At 37.1% G+C, this 18,664-nt stretch overlaps 1 protein-coding gene across 1 annotated transcript in view; it reads right to left on the bottom strand.

Annotated features, from left to right (window-relative positions):
* Window positions 1-18,664, bottom strand: part of ETNK1 (ethanolamine kinase 1) — a 72,957-nt gene that overhangs the window by 43,282 nt on the left and 11,011 nt on the right. Inside the window, exon 2 of the mRNA XM_061205133.1 lies at window positions 2,737-2,996. Coding sequence (XP_061061116.1) covers window positions 2,737-2,996 — 260 coding nt within the window. The remainder of the gene's footprint in view (window positions 1-2,736; window positions 2,997-18,664) is intronic.

Genomic DNA, 18,664 nt, shown 5'->3' on the forward strand with positions numbered 1-18,664 from the left:
TGCGCGTCTGGAGCCTGTGCTCCGCAACAAGAGAGGCCGCGATAGTGAGAGGCCCGCGCACCACGATGAAGAGTGGCCCCCGCTTGCCACAACTAGAGAAAGCCCTCGCACAGAAACGAAGACCCAACACAGCCAAAAATAAATAAATAAATAAATAAAAATTTTAAAAAATAAAAATAAAATAAATAAAATAATAAAATAAATGGTCATAAGAAAGAATACAGTTCTTAAAAAGACTTGATTAGAGCAATTCAATTGTTTTCTATTAGTAAATTTTATATACAACAGAGAAAAAACTAGGTAATAAAAAATTAAGATTTCTGACTTTCCCTATCATAGCGTGGTCCTTCTTCTTCCTAGTCTTAATAAGGTAAGGTTTTACTGCACTAACATCAAGGCAAATGCTACTTTAAATTCCATACTCAATAAAGCCAAATGTTTGAAAATCTCAGGGCTGCAGAGAATCTCCTCAAACACCCACTAATACTCACTAATTGCTCCTCTCTTGGAAGCTTTTAAAAAATTATAATAACAGGCATTTTTTTGAAACTGGAAAAAAAAAATCCCTAATCCTACCATCCCAACAGAATTTATTTCTTTTTTACAAACTCCCTTTGAGTTTTCACATAAGCAAATTATTTCCTGACTGTAGCCACAGTTAAACTAGTAAGCTGATTTTTTTCCTTAGTCCTGCATCAGACATCTTGCATGTTTTAGACAATATTCAATAGTAACATAACACTTATTTGTGCTGATGTACCTTAGTTATACCTAAATATGAGTTGTTATGACACGATCAAGCATATGCCTTTCTTTTATGACTTACTATATAATGCCCCATTGATTTCCGAAAGAGAACATTACCAATTTTACTTGCAACTCACAGTGTACCAGTTCCACTACAATACCCTCAGCACTGGAAGTTGGTGTTTTTTAGTTATGCTTCTTGATAAGTGAGCAATAATTCATTTTAAATTGCATTTCTCCCATTATGTCTGTTGCTGAGTGGCTTTAATTATACTTCAGCCAGTATTCCCAGCAAGAGGCAAATTTTAGAGAAATACTTGATGAGAAAATTCCTAAACACCTTAATTTGAATTAAAAAAAAAAATTTAAAGGTCTCTGCAATACTTGATTGCTACACAAAAGTTCAAATAAAAAAGATCATTGGGATTCCCTGGTGACGCAGTGGTTGAGAGTCTGCCTGCCAATGCAGGGGACACGGGTTCGAGCCCTGGTCTGGGAAGATCCCACATGCCGCGGAGCAACTGGGCCCGTGAGCCACAACTACTGAGCCTGCGCGTCTGGAGCCTGTGCTCTGCAACAGGAGAGGCCGCAACAGTGAGAGGCCTGCGCACCGCGATGAAGAGTGGCCCCTGCTTGCCACAACTAGAGAAAGCCCTCGCACAGAAACGAAGACCCAACACAGCCAAAAAAAAAGATCATGATAAACTTCCATAAGTTGAATTACTAGTTAAGCATTAGCCTGATGCTATTCGTCTTTACCTATCATCTCCCTCAGACTCCTCCATGCTCTGCCTCATCCTTTAAAGTCCAATTCAAATGTTACCTCAGTTAAACACTGCCTTATTTCCCAACTATACCACAGTAAATTATTTGTACTTTTTTTGAAAATCTTTTCTGTTCCTCTGTGTATACTATTTAGCTTATTTTTTCCCCAAGGTTATTGTCTGTCACAGACTGTAAATTACTAGTAGAGCAGCTGACTGAACCATTTTTCCTCCCCTAGACTACATTAAACATAAATATATTCCAATGCCTTTTATATTCAAAATAGATACTCTTTATTATAATCATAATATAGGCAAGTAGCTACGTCTGAAGAAGCCAAAGCAAGAGAATACTGTGGACTTTGATCTATGGCTCAAGACCCTTTCAGGAAGTTTGTGAGGTTAAAACTATTTTCATAAAGTATTATTTACCTTTTTCACTCTCATTTTCTAACAAGTGCACAGTACAGTTTTGAGAAGCTACATGAAGTGGTGTGATGATGTCATCATGTTGACCGACAGCTAAAAGAACGTGCGCTTGATAATCTTTCATTCTAAAAACTTTGTTCTAATTTCTAACATAGTAAACACTGATAAATATAATTCACATAAACAAAAGTTCTTTGGGTCCTCAATAACCTTTTAAGAGTTGTAAAAGGGTCTTGAGACCAAAATGTTTCAGAACTTCTGATTTAAACTATCAATGAACTTGCTGTTTTCAAATCAAGCCCAAAAGAAAATTTTAGCAATTTTAGAAAAATGATCGAGCATATGCAAGACATTATTCTTACAGAAAACATAATACTTTGAATTAAATAATTTTTAAGTTTAAAGAGTAATAAAGACGTGCTAACAGAATTAAGACTCATAGTAAGCAAGAACTCTGAAACTATGAGCAGCTGGGTAACGAAACTTAGTTATAAGAAATGTGTAATGCTTTGATTCAAGCACTACTTAAAAAAATTGAGAAGCCTTGACTTTCTGCGACAGGCTAATCCAAAACCTCTCACAGTCTTTTCTTTTGCAAAGAGTTAACTATGAGAATTCAGAAAAAAGGAATGTTTTTTCTTTAGCAAAAATAAAACAAAACCCAAACAAAAGAAAGTTTCTAAATTAACCAAATAGTTGCCTAAAGAAAGAAAAGGCAGTTTTAAAAAACATTTCCTTAGTGCACTTAATACTCTTATTTTTCAAAAGGACAAATTATTTAGGAAAAGAAATGTACCTGAAAATGGCAGGGTTGCAGACATGCTTTGGATCCAGTGCTTCTCCCTGTATAAATTCATAGCACAGTCCATTATTGAAGGTACAGTAGAGTTGTGGTGCGCAGCCGTGAGCCTGCAACACTCGGAAACTCTTCACTTCCTCATCTCGATCGACTAACAACTCAGTCTTATTGCCATAAATTCGCACCAGGACTACGTCCTCCATTGTATTACCCACATAACAGCCAATAAGTTTGTTTGTGATTCCATCTGTGAAAAGCTGCCCAAAAAAAAAGAAAAAATGGGGGAAAAACAATTATTTACTTTTAAGGAAGGAATAGGAGATAACTTGAAAATCATTAAATACTAATTGAAAGAAAATATCTACTTAATATAACTTTTGAATACAATTTTGCCTAACAGGTCTATAATTTTAATTCTAGATTTAAACAAAATGGAATACCACTGTTTACTATGTTGTGTTATACAATACACACATTCTCTCTCTCCTATATCTAATAGATTGGAAAGTCTCTGAAGACAGGGAAGTGGCTCTCTTGCTAGCATAGTATATGATATAAAAAAGTTTTTAATAATGTTCATAAGTTTAAATACACAAATATAATATACCATAATTTACATTATGGTAAATTTCCAATTTATAAAAAACTCAACTTTAAATGTTATTTCCAAAGATTACTTAACATAATATGCATTAAAAATTGTTTTAAGTATTTGGGTTATAATAATTTAAACTTGAATGCCACAGCTACAAAAAAAAAGAAGCACAACCTTAATTAGAGGAAGATAGAGATTTCTCAGGTATTTTCTAAAAGGGAGTTTGGGGACTCTTCAAGAGTTTTAAGTACTTAAAGTCCTTTCTAAGATTTGAGTACAATGGTATATTAAAAAGTAAACAGATGATTAGCAATATTAGTTCTCTAAGTCTATTCAAAATTGCAGCTTTCATTTTCCTCTACACTAATTTGACACTAAAACTAACTTTCTACTTACCCAATTATAACTCAGAGCTTTTGGAGGCTCTCAGTGGAATAAAGGGATAAAAGTTCAAAGTGAAAGTAAGCGTTAAGGACATTTTTCCAAAGACAACTGGGAAAGAACAGGAATAATGGACAAAGAATAAGTTTTAAATGTATACACATTTAACTAATGCCTGAGAAATAAGGTAAACATTTCTGTTTTGATAAGATTGTTGTAATGATAAATGACATCTGAAAAGGCTTTAGATCTTAAGTTGAAATTTGAAAGAAAGTATTTATGTATCCTTATTCACCTAATGCAGATAAATTTTATGAGCTAATGCGAAAAGATTTATTTTGAATATCTATGTTTTTTGGGTATGCAGAGACATACAAACTTTGCTTTCCACCTAGATTTCAAAAAGATGGTATGTAGGGAGACACTGACAAGAAGCATATGCCCTTAAACTAAACTCCAATCATCATTTTATTAAAATCTATGTTGAAAGCATGTTGTTTCCTATTAAAATGCCATAACAACTCACACATATTATTTTGTAACTGCTCCAGATGTCATGTAGAGATGAAGTATTTCAATTATTGTAATAAAGTTTGAGAAACTAACATTCTGAAATGCTTGTTATGAAAGACATTCTACACTCCTCAAAAGCCAGGAGTGAAATCTGTTTTCTACATCCTCCTAACAAATAGTAAGGACTTAATACTTAAACACTAGCTTGTCTTCTTGATCTAGCTTATAACAAATTCATTCTTTCACTCTTGCCTATAATAATAAATTTCTTTAATTGTGCATGCTATATTGAACATTTATGTGTACATGCAGAAACATACATATAAAGACATATGCACTTAAAAAGGCTAGAAATGGATAACATTACTGGATAAGATTATTGAATACTATATAGACGTTTATAAGTATAACATAGAGTCACAACTCCAATGACACTAACCCTAACATACTGTTGCACAAAACAGCCACATATTTGCAATGAAATGATAGTCACAATAAACCCCTGGAGCAAAAAAATAAATATATGAATAACTTCATTTACAAAAGTAGTTTATGTATAAATAAGGATAAAAATATCTGCAAAGATATCCAATAAAATATTAGGTAGTTTAAATCTTGTCTCCTGTTTTCTTATTTCTAAGTAGTTTAAACTTTTCTCGTTTGGCTTATATATGTTTTCTCACTTTTTTTTTTTTCCTGTAATCAATCTAGTTTACATGTGAAAAAATTAAAATAGTGAGAAAAACGAAAGGGGCTAGTAACTGACCTGGCACGTACAGCAAGGCCTGGAGATTCTGTTGAACATAAGCAATTTCACAGAACAGCAATATCAGATGAGGCCACTCTGGGACCATAATGCATCAAGACAAAAACAAAGTCACTCTGTAATCATGTCTGAACAAAGACAAAACTATGCATTTTTTCCAAACCACAAAAATGACCAAACACTCCCCTATTCTGGCTAATGTGAGGGACTGCCGTTCCTTTTCCAGGAACAGCTTTGGTCCTGCTTCATTCCTCCAGTCCTCTAGGTAAGATACCCACACAGTCACAGACTTGCCCCACTTCCTTCCTGACAACACCCGAATCCAGAAAAAAGCCTTGCTTCCTTGAACCCTCTCCCAAATTCAAATCTTATACGAAGTCCTTTCTAACACCCACATACTCAGAGCCCCACCATTCCCCATGGAATAAGTCTTCCTTAAGGAAGGAGTAATAAACCCAATTTGTTTGGCTTTTCCTAATCATCTCTTGGAGATTTCTGACTTTAAAGATGTATGGATAATGCTTTTTGCTCTTGGATGGTTCCCACCTCATATATAAACCAACAATTAATTCAAGGTGCTTCAGCCTTCTGAAACACACATTTAAAAATATACTAGGCATATGCTAGGTATGTGTACTATACTAGATATATACTAGAAATATAAAATTCCACCTCAACGGAGGGGGGACAAAACTACTACAAATCTCATGGAGCTCCTTTTCACAGGGTTTATCCTGCACTGTTTGTCAAGTATTTAAGATAGTACCAGTTCAGAGAATGAGCTACAGAGCAAGACTGCTTGACTGTAAATTCTAGCTGAGTGACTTTAGGCAAGTCACTTACCTGTATGTGCTTCATTCATCTCATGTTTAATATCAGCACATTAGAATCTGCTTTACAGGTTTTTATGAGAATTAATGACTTAATATACACAAAAGCACATAAAACAGTTCCTGACACAAACTAAGCTCTTATCAAATATGTAGATAACTAGATATTTAAATTTGAACACAAGACAGCAAAATAATTCATGATGAGATCATAAAAGTTAATAATTAAGACAACATCTATGTTATAGATTAGCCCTAGACTCTATGCTGCTGCACTGGTACCACCTAGCAAATCTTGAAAGCAAGACCCAAAGATTCAAACTATTCCCAAAGAACTACAAAAACTATCGACTGCCTAACAAGGTAAAATTCACGATGTCTAATATCCAATTAAAGATTATTCAGCATGGGGAAATCCCTGGCGGTCCAGCGGTTAGGACTCTGCGCTCTCACTGCCAAGGGCACAGTTTCAATCCCTGGTTGGGGAACTAAGATCTCACAAGCTGGGTGAGGCGGCCAAAAAGAAAAAGATTATCAGGCATGCAAAAAGGGCAGAAAAATACAACCCACAATGGGGGGTGAGAGGGGGGTCAATTAATTGAAACCAACCAGAACTGACACAGATCTTAGAATTAGCAGATGTTAAAACTGTATTCCAAAAAACAGGTGTGTTGTATTCTTACAACAAAAAATTAAGCAGAGTCATTGAAGACATAAAAAAGACCCAAATCAAACTTCTCAAGATGTCTGAAGGGAAAACACACTTAGATGGGATTTAACACTAGGTTAGGTAGTGGAAAAAACAATTTAGCAAACTTGAAGACATAGGAATAGAAACTATGCAAAACAAAATGCAGAGGAAAAAAAGAATTATCAAACAGAGAGAGAGAAGAGCATCCATTAGCTTAGAGATTACATTTAAAATTTGAGTCCTCAAAGAAAGGAAAAAAAGAGAACAGAAACATTTTTAAAGAAATGACAGTCAAAAGTTTTCCAAATTTGATGAAAACCTATAAACTCAAAATCCAAGAAGCTAAACAAGCCCAAGCCAAAGAAACATGAAGAAAACTACACCAAGGCACCTCATAATAAAACTGCTTAAAACCAGAGATAAATCATTTAATGGTACCAATTCATTTTAATCTTCCATTCACTCAGGCATATTTCAGAGTCACCTTGACCCCTCCCTCTCCATCCCCCACACAAAATGTTTTCTTCCTAGGTAATTCTTAAATCCACTCCTGTTTCTCCATCCCCTTGTCAATCTCCTATTTGCAGTATTTTAATAACCTCATTGGTCTCTCTTATGCCAGTTTAACCACCTTCCCACCTTCCAAAAAAATTCACTCACCAACTGCCACCAAAATAATCCATCTAAAATACAAACATGAACATGATGACTGGCAATCTTCAACTGACTCCACACTGTTTAGAGGATAAAGTTTAAGTTCCTTAGGGCGTACAAGTTCCACAATACCTCCCAAGTTATCTAGTGATCTACCTGACAAATTCACCCTTCTTTTTCTTGACCTCACTAACTTCTAACTTCCTTCAAAATCCCAACACAGGAGTTATATCCTCCAGGAGACAATTCCTAAACTCAGATAAGACATAAATACTTCTCAGTGCTTGCTAGTGCCCTATATATAGCATTACTAAAATGCACTGTAGGGACCTCCCTGGCGGTCCAGTGGTTAAGACTCCACAGTCCTAATGCAGGGGGCATGGGTTCGATCCCTGGTCAGGAAACTAAGATCTCACGTGTCGCACAGCACGGCCAAAAAAAAAAAAGTACTGTAATGTATTATATTTGCCACTCCATGTTTACTGTGAGTTCCTCTGAGATTTGGAACACACGGAAAGAAGAAAAAATAAAGGTGAAAAACAGGAATATAAAAGATGAGTCAAAGAGGAAAAAAAAGTATGATAGTACAATGAAAAACTCAACCATATAAGTAGTTACATTAAATGTAAAAGAACTAAATAATCCAATTAAAAAACTAAGTATGAAAAAGAAAACTATATGCTACTTTTCACAAGAGACACGTAAAAGAAAGCTGATGTAGCTACACCATATCAGACAAAATAGATCTTAATGATACATTCCAGGAGATAAAAAGGGATGTTTTATAATTATGAAAGGATTGAGCCACCAAGAACATACAAGAGTTCTAAATTGAGTGCATGCAATAACATAACTTCAAAATACATATAACAAAAACTGACAGACTAAACAAATTCCACGATAATTGTCTGAAACTTGAGCATATCTCTAAGAGCTGATTTTTTAAAAACAGGGAAAAATCATTACATATACAAGAGAGCTAAGCAATAGAATTAAAAATCCAACTTAACTGACATACACAGAACACTGTACCCAACAAGAGAATATGCATCTTTTTCAAGTATATATAAAACATTACCAAAATTGACTATAGGCTTGATTATAAAGCAAGCCTCAATAAATATCAAAGGATTAAAATCATTCAGAGTATCTTCTCAAGCTACATTGAATATGAACTAGACATCAATAACACACCACACATACACGTATACACACCTCAAATAAAATGGTTAAGATAGTAAATTTTAGGTTGTTTTTTTACCACAATAAAGAAAAAGAAACTTAATATTCTCCCACTTATTTGAAGTGAAGCAATGCACATCTAAATAATCCACTGGATGAAGAAAAAACTACAATAACTAGAAAGCATTAGAAAGCATTCTAAACTGAATGATAATAAAGTCATATTAAAACCTGTGGGTGCTTACAGGGACATGTAAATAAAAATATTAAAAATAAAAAAGGCAGAAAATTAGTGATCTAAGCTTCTAGCTCAAGAAGCTAGAAAAATAACAGCCAACTAACCTTCGATTAAAAAAAAGAATTAGGAAGAAAACAAAAGGGCAAAGTTATCAATAAAACAGAAAAACTCAACAGTCAAAAACTGTTCTTCAGGGCTTCCCTGGCAGTCCAGTGGTTAAGACTCTGCGCTTCCAATGCGGGGGTGCGGGTTCGATCCCTGGTGGGGAAACTAAGACCCCACAAGCCACAGTGGCACAGCCAAAAAAAAAACAAATGAACAAAAAAAAAAACTGTTCTTTGAAGATAAAGTTGATAACTTTCAAGCAAAATCATCAAGGAAAAAAGATACTAATTATCAATAAAGAAGTAAACTTTATTACAGTATAGACATATATTACTAGAAACAACTCTTCCAAAAACAGACAAAAAAGAAACAGATCCCAACTTGATACCAAAACTTGTCAAGGACATTACAAGGAAGGAAAATTACAGACCACTATCTCTCATAGTTGCAAAAATCCTAATCAAAATATTGGCAACCGATACAACGATATATAAAAAGGAGAATACATCACAACCAAATAGGGTTTACTCCAGGAACGCAGTGGTTCTTAACAAATTGTTTTAAAACGTCATTGTAATTGAGCTCAATAACAGAAAAATGGAGGCAAATCATGTAACCATCAAGAGTTGCAGAAAAGTACTTGATAAAATTCAACATTCATTCATGATGAAAATACTTAGCAAGCCAAGAATAAAATGAAACTTCCTTAATCTGACAGAGTATCCAAAGAAAACCTACAGCAAACATCATACCTAATAATAAACTATTGAAAATGTTCTCCTTCAGAATGGGAACAAGGCAGGGATGCCCACTATCACCTCTTATTACAATATTGTGATGATATCCTAGCCATTGTAGTAAGACAAAACAACAAGGGGTGGAGTCAAGATGGCGGACTAGGAGGATGAAGAATTCACATCTCTGAACAACTAAGGCAGCTACCAGGCACCAGTGGGTGACCACAGACACCTAAGGGGACAGGAGGAACCCCCAGCAACTGGGTGGACGTGGGGTGTGGGGGGGAATGAGGGGGAGGAGAAATGGAGGTGGGACAGGACTGGCGCCCCTGAGGGGTGGCTGGGGGAGGGGAAGGGATCCCATGCCTGAAAGGGGAAATTGGGGGGTCACTGGGAGGACAGAGGGTCAAAAGGGAGCATGGCCAGGTTTCCCCTGCCCACTTTGGCCCCCAGGAGCCTGCTGAGATCCCACGCCTGATCCTCTGCCCACCTAGGCCCCCTCCAGCCACGTGGGTCCTGAGGGAGTGGGAGGGAGGGAAGGGGAGCAAAAGTAAAGGCCGGACCTAGGGGACCCGTACCCCTGAGGGGTGGCTGGGGGAGGGGAGGAGTTCCTACACCCAGCAGGACCATCTCACGGTTAGGGGTCCAGCAGGGACAGGGGAAACCCTCGGGGAGACCCAAGGGGAGGGGGGCATGGAGGAACGGAAGGGAATGCAGCCAGCGCTTTCCCTGTCCACATTCCACGTAGGCACCAGGGACCCTGTTGGGCTCCTGGGCCTAATCCTCTGCCCTTGGGGCCTCCCTCCTGCCACGCAGAAGCCAAGCCCCGCCCCTACACCCGCACCCAGGGCCCCACCTCTACACCCGGAGACCCCCTCTGAGACCCGCTCCAACCACGCTGGGTCTAAACCCCACCCACACACCCTGACCCAGGGCCTTACCTCCAAACTCCATAACTCCACACTCCAGAGGCCCCTGTTTGGAAGTGCTGCCTCTCCCCTTCCGTGCAGGTCCTAAGCAGAGGCCCCACCCCATGCTTGAATGTCACCCAGCCTAGGCTCCGCCCCCAAGGCCTTTTCCGGCTGTAGCTGCGTGGGTCCTGAGCCTAAGACACCCACCCCCGCCCGCCACTAGGTCCTGCTCCACCCTAAACCCCACCCCTGCCTAAGTTCCACCCCCGCCTAAACTCCGCCCCCCCATAGCCAAAGCTTTTTATTTTTTTTTCCTCTTTTTTTTTTTAAATTTTTTTTTAAAATTTTATTATTATTATTATTTTTTAATGATATTCTTGTCTGATTACATTCTTTTTATGTATGTATGTATGTATGTATGGCTGTGTTGGGTCTTCGTTTCTGTGCGAGGGCTTTCTCTAGTTGCGGCGAGCGGGGGCCACTCTTCATCGCGGTGCGCGGGCCTCTCACTATCGCGGCCTCTCTTGTTGCGGAGCACAGGCTCCAGACGCGCAGGCTCAGTAATTGTCGCTCACGGGCCGAGTTGCTCCGTGGCATGTGGGATCTTCCCAGACCAGGGCTCGAACCCGCGTCCCCTGCACTGGCAGGCAGATTCTCAACCACTGCGCCACCAGGGAAGCCCTTTTCCTCTTTTAGATTGGGGTTCTGTTTTACCTTGTCATTGATTCACTGTTGCTGATTCATTTCTATTTCTATTTTTTCTAATAAATCTTTTTTTTTCTGCTTTTATTTTATTCTTTATACTTTGTTATTGTTCTGCTCCTTTTGGCTTATCCCCCCCTCCCCCCCTTTTTTTTGTGTTGAGGTTTTGTTTTACCTTCATGCAGTTTTTTTTTTTTCAGTTGTTTTAATCATACTTTTATTTTTCCTAATATATTTTTTATCTTTCTAACTTTATTTTGTTTTTTATTCTTTGTTATTGTACTGCTCCTTTTTTTTTCTTTTCTTTTCTTTTTTCTTTTTTTTTTTTGCCACACGACGCAGCTTGCAGGATCTTGGTTCCCAGGCCGGAGGCTGGTCCTGAGCTCCTGTGGTGGGAGCGCCGAGTCCAAACCACTGGACTAACAGAGAACCTCAGACCCCAGGGAATATTAATCAGAGTGAGGCCTCCCGGAGGTCCTCATCTCAGCACCAAGACCCGGCTCTATCCAACTGCCTGCAAACTCCAGTGCCGAACACCTCAGGCCCAACAAGAAGTAAAACAGGAATACAGTCCCACACACCAAAAAAAAAAAAATGAAACAGCAAAAAAAAAAAAATGTGACAGATGAAGGAGCAAGGCAAAAATCTACAAGACCAAATAAATGAAGATGAAATAGGCAACCTACCTGAAAAAAATTCAGAGTAATGGTAGTAAAGGTGATCCAAAATCTCGGAAATAGAATAGAGAAAATAAAAGAAACATTTAAAAAGGATCTAGAACAACTGAAGAGCAAAGAAACAGTGATGAGCAACATAACAACTGAAATTAAAAATACTCTAGAAGGAATCAATAGCAGAATTACTTGAGGCAGAGGAACAGGTAAGTGAGCTGGAAGATAAAATGATGGAGCTAACTGCCAGGTAGCAGAATAAAGAAAAAAGAACAAAAAGAATTGAGGACAGTCTCAGAGACTTCTGGGACAACATTAAATGCACCAACATTCAAATTATAGGGCTCCCATAAGAAGAAGATAAAAAGAAAGGGTCTGAGAAAATACTTGAAGAGATTATAGTCAAAAACTTCCCTAACATGGGAAAGGAAATAGTCAATCAAGTCCAGGAAGCACAGAGAGTCCCATATAGGATAAATCCAAAGAGAAAAATATTAATCAAACTATCAAAAATTAAATACAAAGAAAAAACATTAAAAACAGCAAGGGAAAAGCAACAAATAACATACAAGCGAATCCCCGTAAGGTTAACAGCTGATCTTTCAGCAGAAATTTTGCAAGCCAGAAGGGAGTGGCAGAACACATTTAAAGTGATGAAAGGGAAAAACCTACAACCAAGATTACCCAGCAAGGATCTCATTCAGATTTGATGGAGAAATCAAAAGCTTTACAGACAAGTAAAAGCTATGAGAATTCAGCATCACCAAACCAGCTTTACAACAAATGCTAAAGGAACTTCTCTAAGCAGGAAACACAAGAGGAGAAAAAGACCCACAAAAACAAATCCAAATCAATTAAGAAAATGGTAATAGGAACATACATATTGATAATCACCTTGAATGTAAATGGATTAAATGCCCCAACCAAAAGACATAGACCGGCTGAACGGATACAAAAACGAGACCCGTATATATGCCGTCTACAATAAACCCCCTTCAGACCTAGGGACACATACGGACTGAAAGTGAGGGGATGGAAAAAGATATTCCATGCAAATGGAAATCACAAGAAACCTGGAGTAGCAATACTCATATCAGATAAAATAGACTTTAAAATAAAGACAGTTACAAGAGATAAAGAAGGACACTACATAATGATCAAGGGATCAATCCAAGAAGAAAACATAACAATTATAAATATTTATGCACCCGACATAGGAGCACCTCAATATATAAGGCAAATGCTAACAGCCATAAAAGGAGAAATCGACAGTAACACAGTAATAGTGGGGGACTTTAACACCTCACTTACACCAATAGACAGATCCATCCAGACAGAAAATAAATAAGGAAACACAAGCTTTAAATGACACAATAGACTAGATAGACTTAATTGATATTTTTAGGATATTCCACCCGAAAGCAAAAGTACAATTTCTTCTCAAGTGCACACAGTACATTCTCCAGAAGAGATCACATCTTGGGTCACAAATCAAGCCTTGGAAAATGTAAGAAAACTGAAATCGTATCAAGCATCTTTTCCGACCACAACGCTATGAGATTAGAAATCAATTACAGGAAATAAACAGTAAAAGCCACAAATACACGGAGGCTAAACAGTGCGCTGCTAAATAACCAAGATCACTGAAGAAATCAAAGAGGAAATCAAAAAATACCCATAAACAAATAACAATGAAAACACAACGATCCAAAACCTATGGGACATAGCAAAAGCAGTTCTAAGAGGGAAGTTCATAGCAATTCAAGCTCACTACAAAAAACAAGAAAAATCTCAAATAAACAATCTAACCTTACACCTAAAGGAACTAGAGAAAGAAAAACAAACAAAACCCAAAGTTAGTAGAAGGAAAGAAACCATAAAGATCAGAGCAGAAATAAATGAAATAGAAACAAAGAAAACAATAGTAAGATCAATAAAACTAAAAGCTGGTTCCTTGAGAAGATAAACAAAATTGATAAACCTTTAGCCAGACTCATCAAGAAAAACAGAGAGAGGACTCAACTCAATAAAATTAGAAATGAAAAAGGAGAGATTACAACTGACACCGCAGAAATACAAAAGATCATAAGAGACTACTACAAGCAACTAAATACCAATAAAATGGACAACCTAGAAGAAATGATCAAATTCTTGGAAAAGTACAAACTTACAAGACTGAACCAGGAGGAATTAGAAAATATAAACAGACCAATCACAGGTAATGAAATTGAAACTGTAATTTAAAATCTTCCAGCAAACAAAAGTGCAAGACCAGATGGCTTCACAGGCGAATTTTATCAAACCTTTAGAGAAGAGTTAACCCCTATCCTTCTCAAACTCTTGCAAAAAATTGCAGAGGGAGGAACACTCCCAAACTCATTCTATGAGGCCACCATCACCCTGATATCAAAACCAGACAAAGATATCACACACACACAAAAAATTACAGGCCAAAATCACTTATGAACATAGACGTAAAAATCCTCAACAAAATACTAGCACACAGAATCCAACAACACATTTAAAGGATCATGCACCATGATCAAGTGGGATTTATCCCAGGGATATAAGGATTCCTCCATATATGCAAAACAATCAATGTGATACACCATATTAACAAATTAAAGAATAAAAGCCATATGATCATCTCACTAGATGCAGAAAAAGCTTTTGACAAAATTCAACACCCATTTATGATAAAAACTCTCCAGAAAGTGGGCATAGAGGGAACCTACCTCAACATAATAAAAGCCATATGTGACAAATCCACAGCAAACATCATTCTCAATGGTGAAAAACTGAAAGCATTTCCTCTAAGATCAGGAACAAGACAAGGATGTCCGCCCTTGCCACTATTATTCAACATAGTACTGGAAGTCTTAGCCACAGCAATCAGAGAAGAAAAAGAAATAAAAGGAATACAAATTGGAGAAGAAGAAGTAAAACTGTCACTGTTTGCTGATGACATGATACTATACACAGAAAATCCTAAAGATGCCACCAGAAAACTACTAGTACTAATCAATGAATTTGGTAAGGTTGCAGGATACAAAATTAATGCACAGAAATCTCTTGCATTCCTATACACTAACAATGAAAGATCAGAAAGAGAAATTAAGGAAACAATCCCATTTACCATCGCAACAAAAAAAGAATAAAATACCTAAGAATAAACCTACCTAAGGAGGCAAAAGACCTGTACTCAGAAAACTATAAAACACTGATGAAAGAAATCAAAGATAACATAAACAGATGGAGAGATATAGCATGCTCCTGGATTGGAAGAATCAATATTGTGAAAATGACTATACTACCCAAAGTGATCTCCAGGTTCAATGCAATCCCTATCAAACTACCAATGTAATTTTTCACAGAACTAGAACAAGAAATTTTACAATTTGTATGGAAACACAGAAGACCCCGAATAGCCAAAGCAACCTTGAGAAAGAAAAACGGAGCTGGAGGAATCAGGCTCCCTGACTTCAGACTATACTACAAAGCTACAGTAATCAAGACAGTATGGTACTGGCACAAAAAACAGAAATATAGATCAATGGAACACGATAGAAAGCCCAGAGATAAACCCATGCACATATGGTCACCTTATCTTTGATAAAGGAGGCAAGAATATACAATGGAGAAAAGACAGCCTCTTCAATAAGTGGTGCTGGGAAAAATGGACAGCTACACGTGAAAGAATGAAATTAGAACACCCCCTAACACCATACATGACAATAAACTCAAAGTGGATTAAGGACCTAAATGTAAGGCCAGACACTATAAAACTCTTAGAGGAAAACACAGGCAGAACACTCTATGACATAAATCACAGCAAGATCCTTTTTGACCCACCTCCTAGAGTAAGGGAAATAAAAACAAAAATAAACAAATGGGACCTAATGAAACTTAAAAGCTTTTGCACAGCAAAGGAAAGCATAAACAAGTGAAAAGACAACCCTCAGAATGGGAGAAAATATTTGCAAACGAAGCAACGGACAAAGGATTAATCTCCAAAATATACAAGCAGCTCATGTAGCTCAATATCAAAAAAAAAAACCCAATCCAAAAATGGGTGGAAGACCTAAATAGACATTTCTCCACAGAAGACACACAGATGGCCAACAAATACATGAAAAGATGCTCAACATCACTAATCATTAGAGAAATGCAAATCAAAACTACAATGAGGTATCACCTCACACTGGTTAGAATGGCCATCATCAAAAAATCTACAAACAATAAATGCTGGAGAGGGTGTGGAGAAAAGGGAACCCTCCTGCACTGTTGGTGGGAATGTACATTGATACAGCCACTATGGAGAACAGTATGGAGGTTCCTTAAGAAACTAAAAATAGAACTACCATATGACCCAGCAATCCCACTACCGGGCATATACCATGAGAAAACCATAATTCAAAAAGAGACATGTACCACAATATTCATTGCAGCACTATTTACAATACCCAGGACATGAAAACAACCTAGATGTCCATCAACAGATGAATGGATAAAGAAGATGTGGCACGTATACACAATGGAGTATCAGCCATAAAAAGGAACGAAATTGAGTTATTTGTACTGAAGTGGATGGACCTACAATCTGTCATACAGAGTGAAGTAAGTCAGAAAGAGAAAACCGAATTATCGTATGCTAACGCATATATATGGAATTTAAAAAAGCAGTACTGATGAACCTAGTGGCAGGGCAGGAATAAAGAGGCAGACGTAGAGAAAGGACTTGAGGGCACAGCGAGGGGAAGGGGAAGCTGGGATGAAGTGAGAGAGTAGCACTGACATATACGCTACCAAATGTAAGGCTAGTGGGAAGCTGCTGCATAGCACAGGGAGATCAGCTTGGTGCTTTGCAACAATAGAGGGATGGGATAGGGAGGGTGGGAGGAAGGCTCAAGAAGGAGGGGATATGGGGATATATGTATACATATAGCTGATTCACTTTGTTGTACAGCAGAAACTAACACAACACTGTAAAGCATTTATACTCCAATAAAGATGTGGGGGAAAAAAAAGACACGACAACAACGACAACAACAGAAGTAGGAATAGGAAAGGAAAAAACAAAACTGTCATTATTTGCAGATACAGAGAAAATGCACAAAGTATCTAAATTTAAAAAAATAATTAGAACATGGGAAAAATTCAACGTATTAACATATCAATTGAATTTCTCTATACTAACAGCAAACCTTTTTTTTAAAATGATATTCTTTAAATAATATCAGAAAGCATCAAATTCCTGGAGGGAAAAATGAAATGAAAAATGCAAGATCTCTACATTGAAAACTTCAAAAGTTTGAGAGAAACTAAATAAATAAATGGGATATACCATATTTATAGATTGTAAGACTCAATACTGTTAATGAATTCACTTCTCCTCAAATATCTATAGATTCCACAAAAATGTCAATCAAAATGCCATCTAGTTTCTTTTGAGGAAATTGAAAAGCTGAGTCTACAATTCACATGGCAATTTAAAAAGCCAAGAACAGTCAAGGCAATTTTAAAGAAGAACAAAGCTAGTGTCTCATACCAAGGACTATAGTAACTATATCATATCAAGACCTAGAAGCAAAACTTGAGAGCAGTCAAGACACTGTGATACTGGTGCAGTAATAGACAAAACAGACTAAAGGAACAGAACAGAATTCATAAACAGACCCACATACAGTGCCACCTGGTTTATGACAAAGGTAACACTATAATGGTGAAAAAATGGTGGTTTCAGGTAACACTATAAAGGGGAGAAAATGGTCTTTTCAATAAGTGATACTGGATCACTGGATACTGATAGCCATTCAGAAGAAAAATGAGTCATGACCTCCTCCACCTTACACCATAAACAATTTCAGATCAAAATGTAAAATAGCAAAACAATAAAGCTTCTATAAAACATAGAAGAATATCTTCAGGACTTCGGCATAGGAAGAGATCAAGACACAAAACATGCTACCCATAAAGAAAAAATTGAAAAACTGGTGTTAAGACTATCAAAAGACACTATTAAGGGTGAAAATGCAAGCCACAAACTGGCAGAAAATATTTATAATACATTTCTTTAAAAAAAGGACTCAGGAATTCCCTGGCGGCCCAGTGGTTAGGACTCCACGCTTCCACGGCTGCGGGGCCTGGGTTCAATCCCTACTAAGATACTGCAAAGCCGCGCAGCGTGGCCAAAAAAAAGAAAAAAGGACTCAAATATAGAATATGTAAAGAACATCTACAAATCATTAGGAAAAAAATAATCCAGGAGAAAAATTAGCCAAAAAAACTTAACAGGCATCTCAAAATAGAAGACATTCAAATATCCGACCCACAGAAAAAAGATGCACTAGTTATTAAGAGAATGCAAATCAAACCCATAACAAATACCCTTAATGCCTACGCGAATGATAAAAATGAAGACAGATAATAACAATTGTTGGTAAAGATGCAGCACCTCTGAAACTCTCATACAGTATTGCCATTAGGGGTATAAATCGACACAACCACTTTGGAAAACTTAAAGTATCTAGTAAAGCTAAAAATACATACCAGATGACCCAGCAAGTCTACTTCTAAGAATCCACCTAACAGAAATAGATATTCACACTCATCAAAAGATTTATACAGCTATGTTCACAGCAGCATAATTTGTAATAGCCAAAAACCGAAAACAACCCAAGTGTCCACCAACAGAAGATAAATAAACTGAGGTATATTCTTACAATGAGAATAAGAAAGAACTAACTATATATACCGGAATAAATCTCTCATAACTTTAGCATATGCCAACTCCCCCCCAAAAAAGTATATACCATACGATTCCATTAAAAAAAATTCATAGAGAGGGAAAACTACGATATAAAATCAGGATAGGAGTAACACTTGCTTGAGGAGAGTTGATGGATAGTGACTCCAAGAGAGTATAAGCGAGGATTCTGGGGTACCATTT

This window comes from Eubalaena glacialis, chromosome 11, assembly GCF_028564815.1.
Source record: "Eubalaena glacialis isolate mEubGla1 chromosome 11, mEubGla1.1.hap2.+ XY, whole genome shotgun sequence".
Lineage (NCBI taxonomy): Eukaryota > Metazoa > Chordata > Mammalia > Artiodactyla > Balaenidae > Eubalaena > Eubalaena glacialis.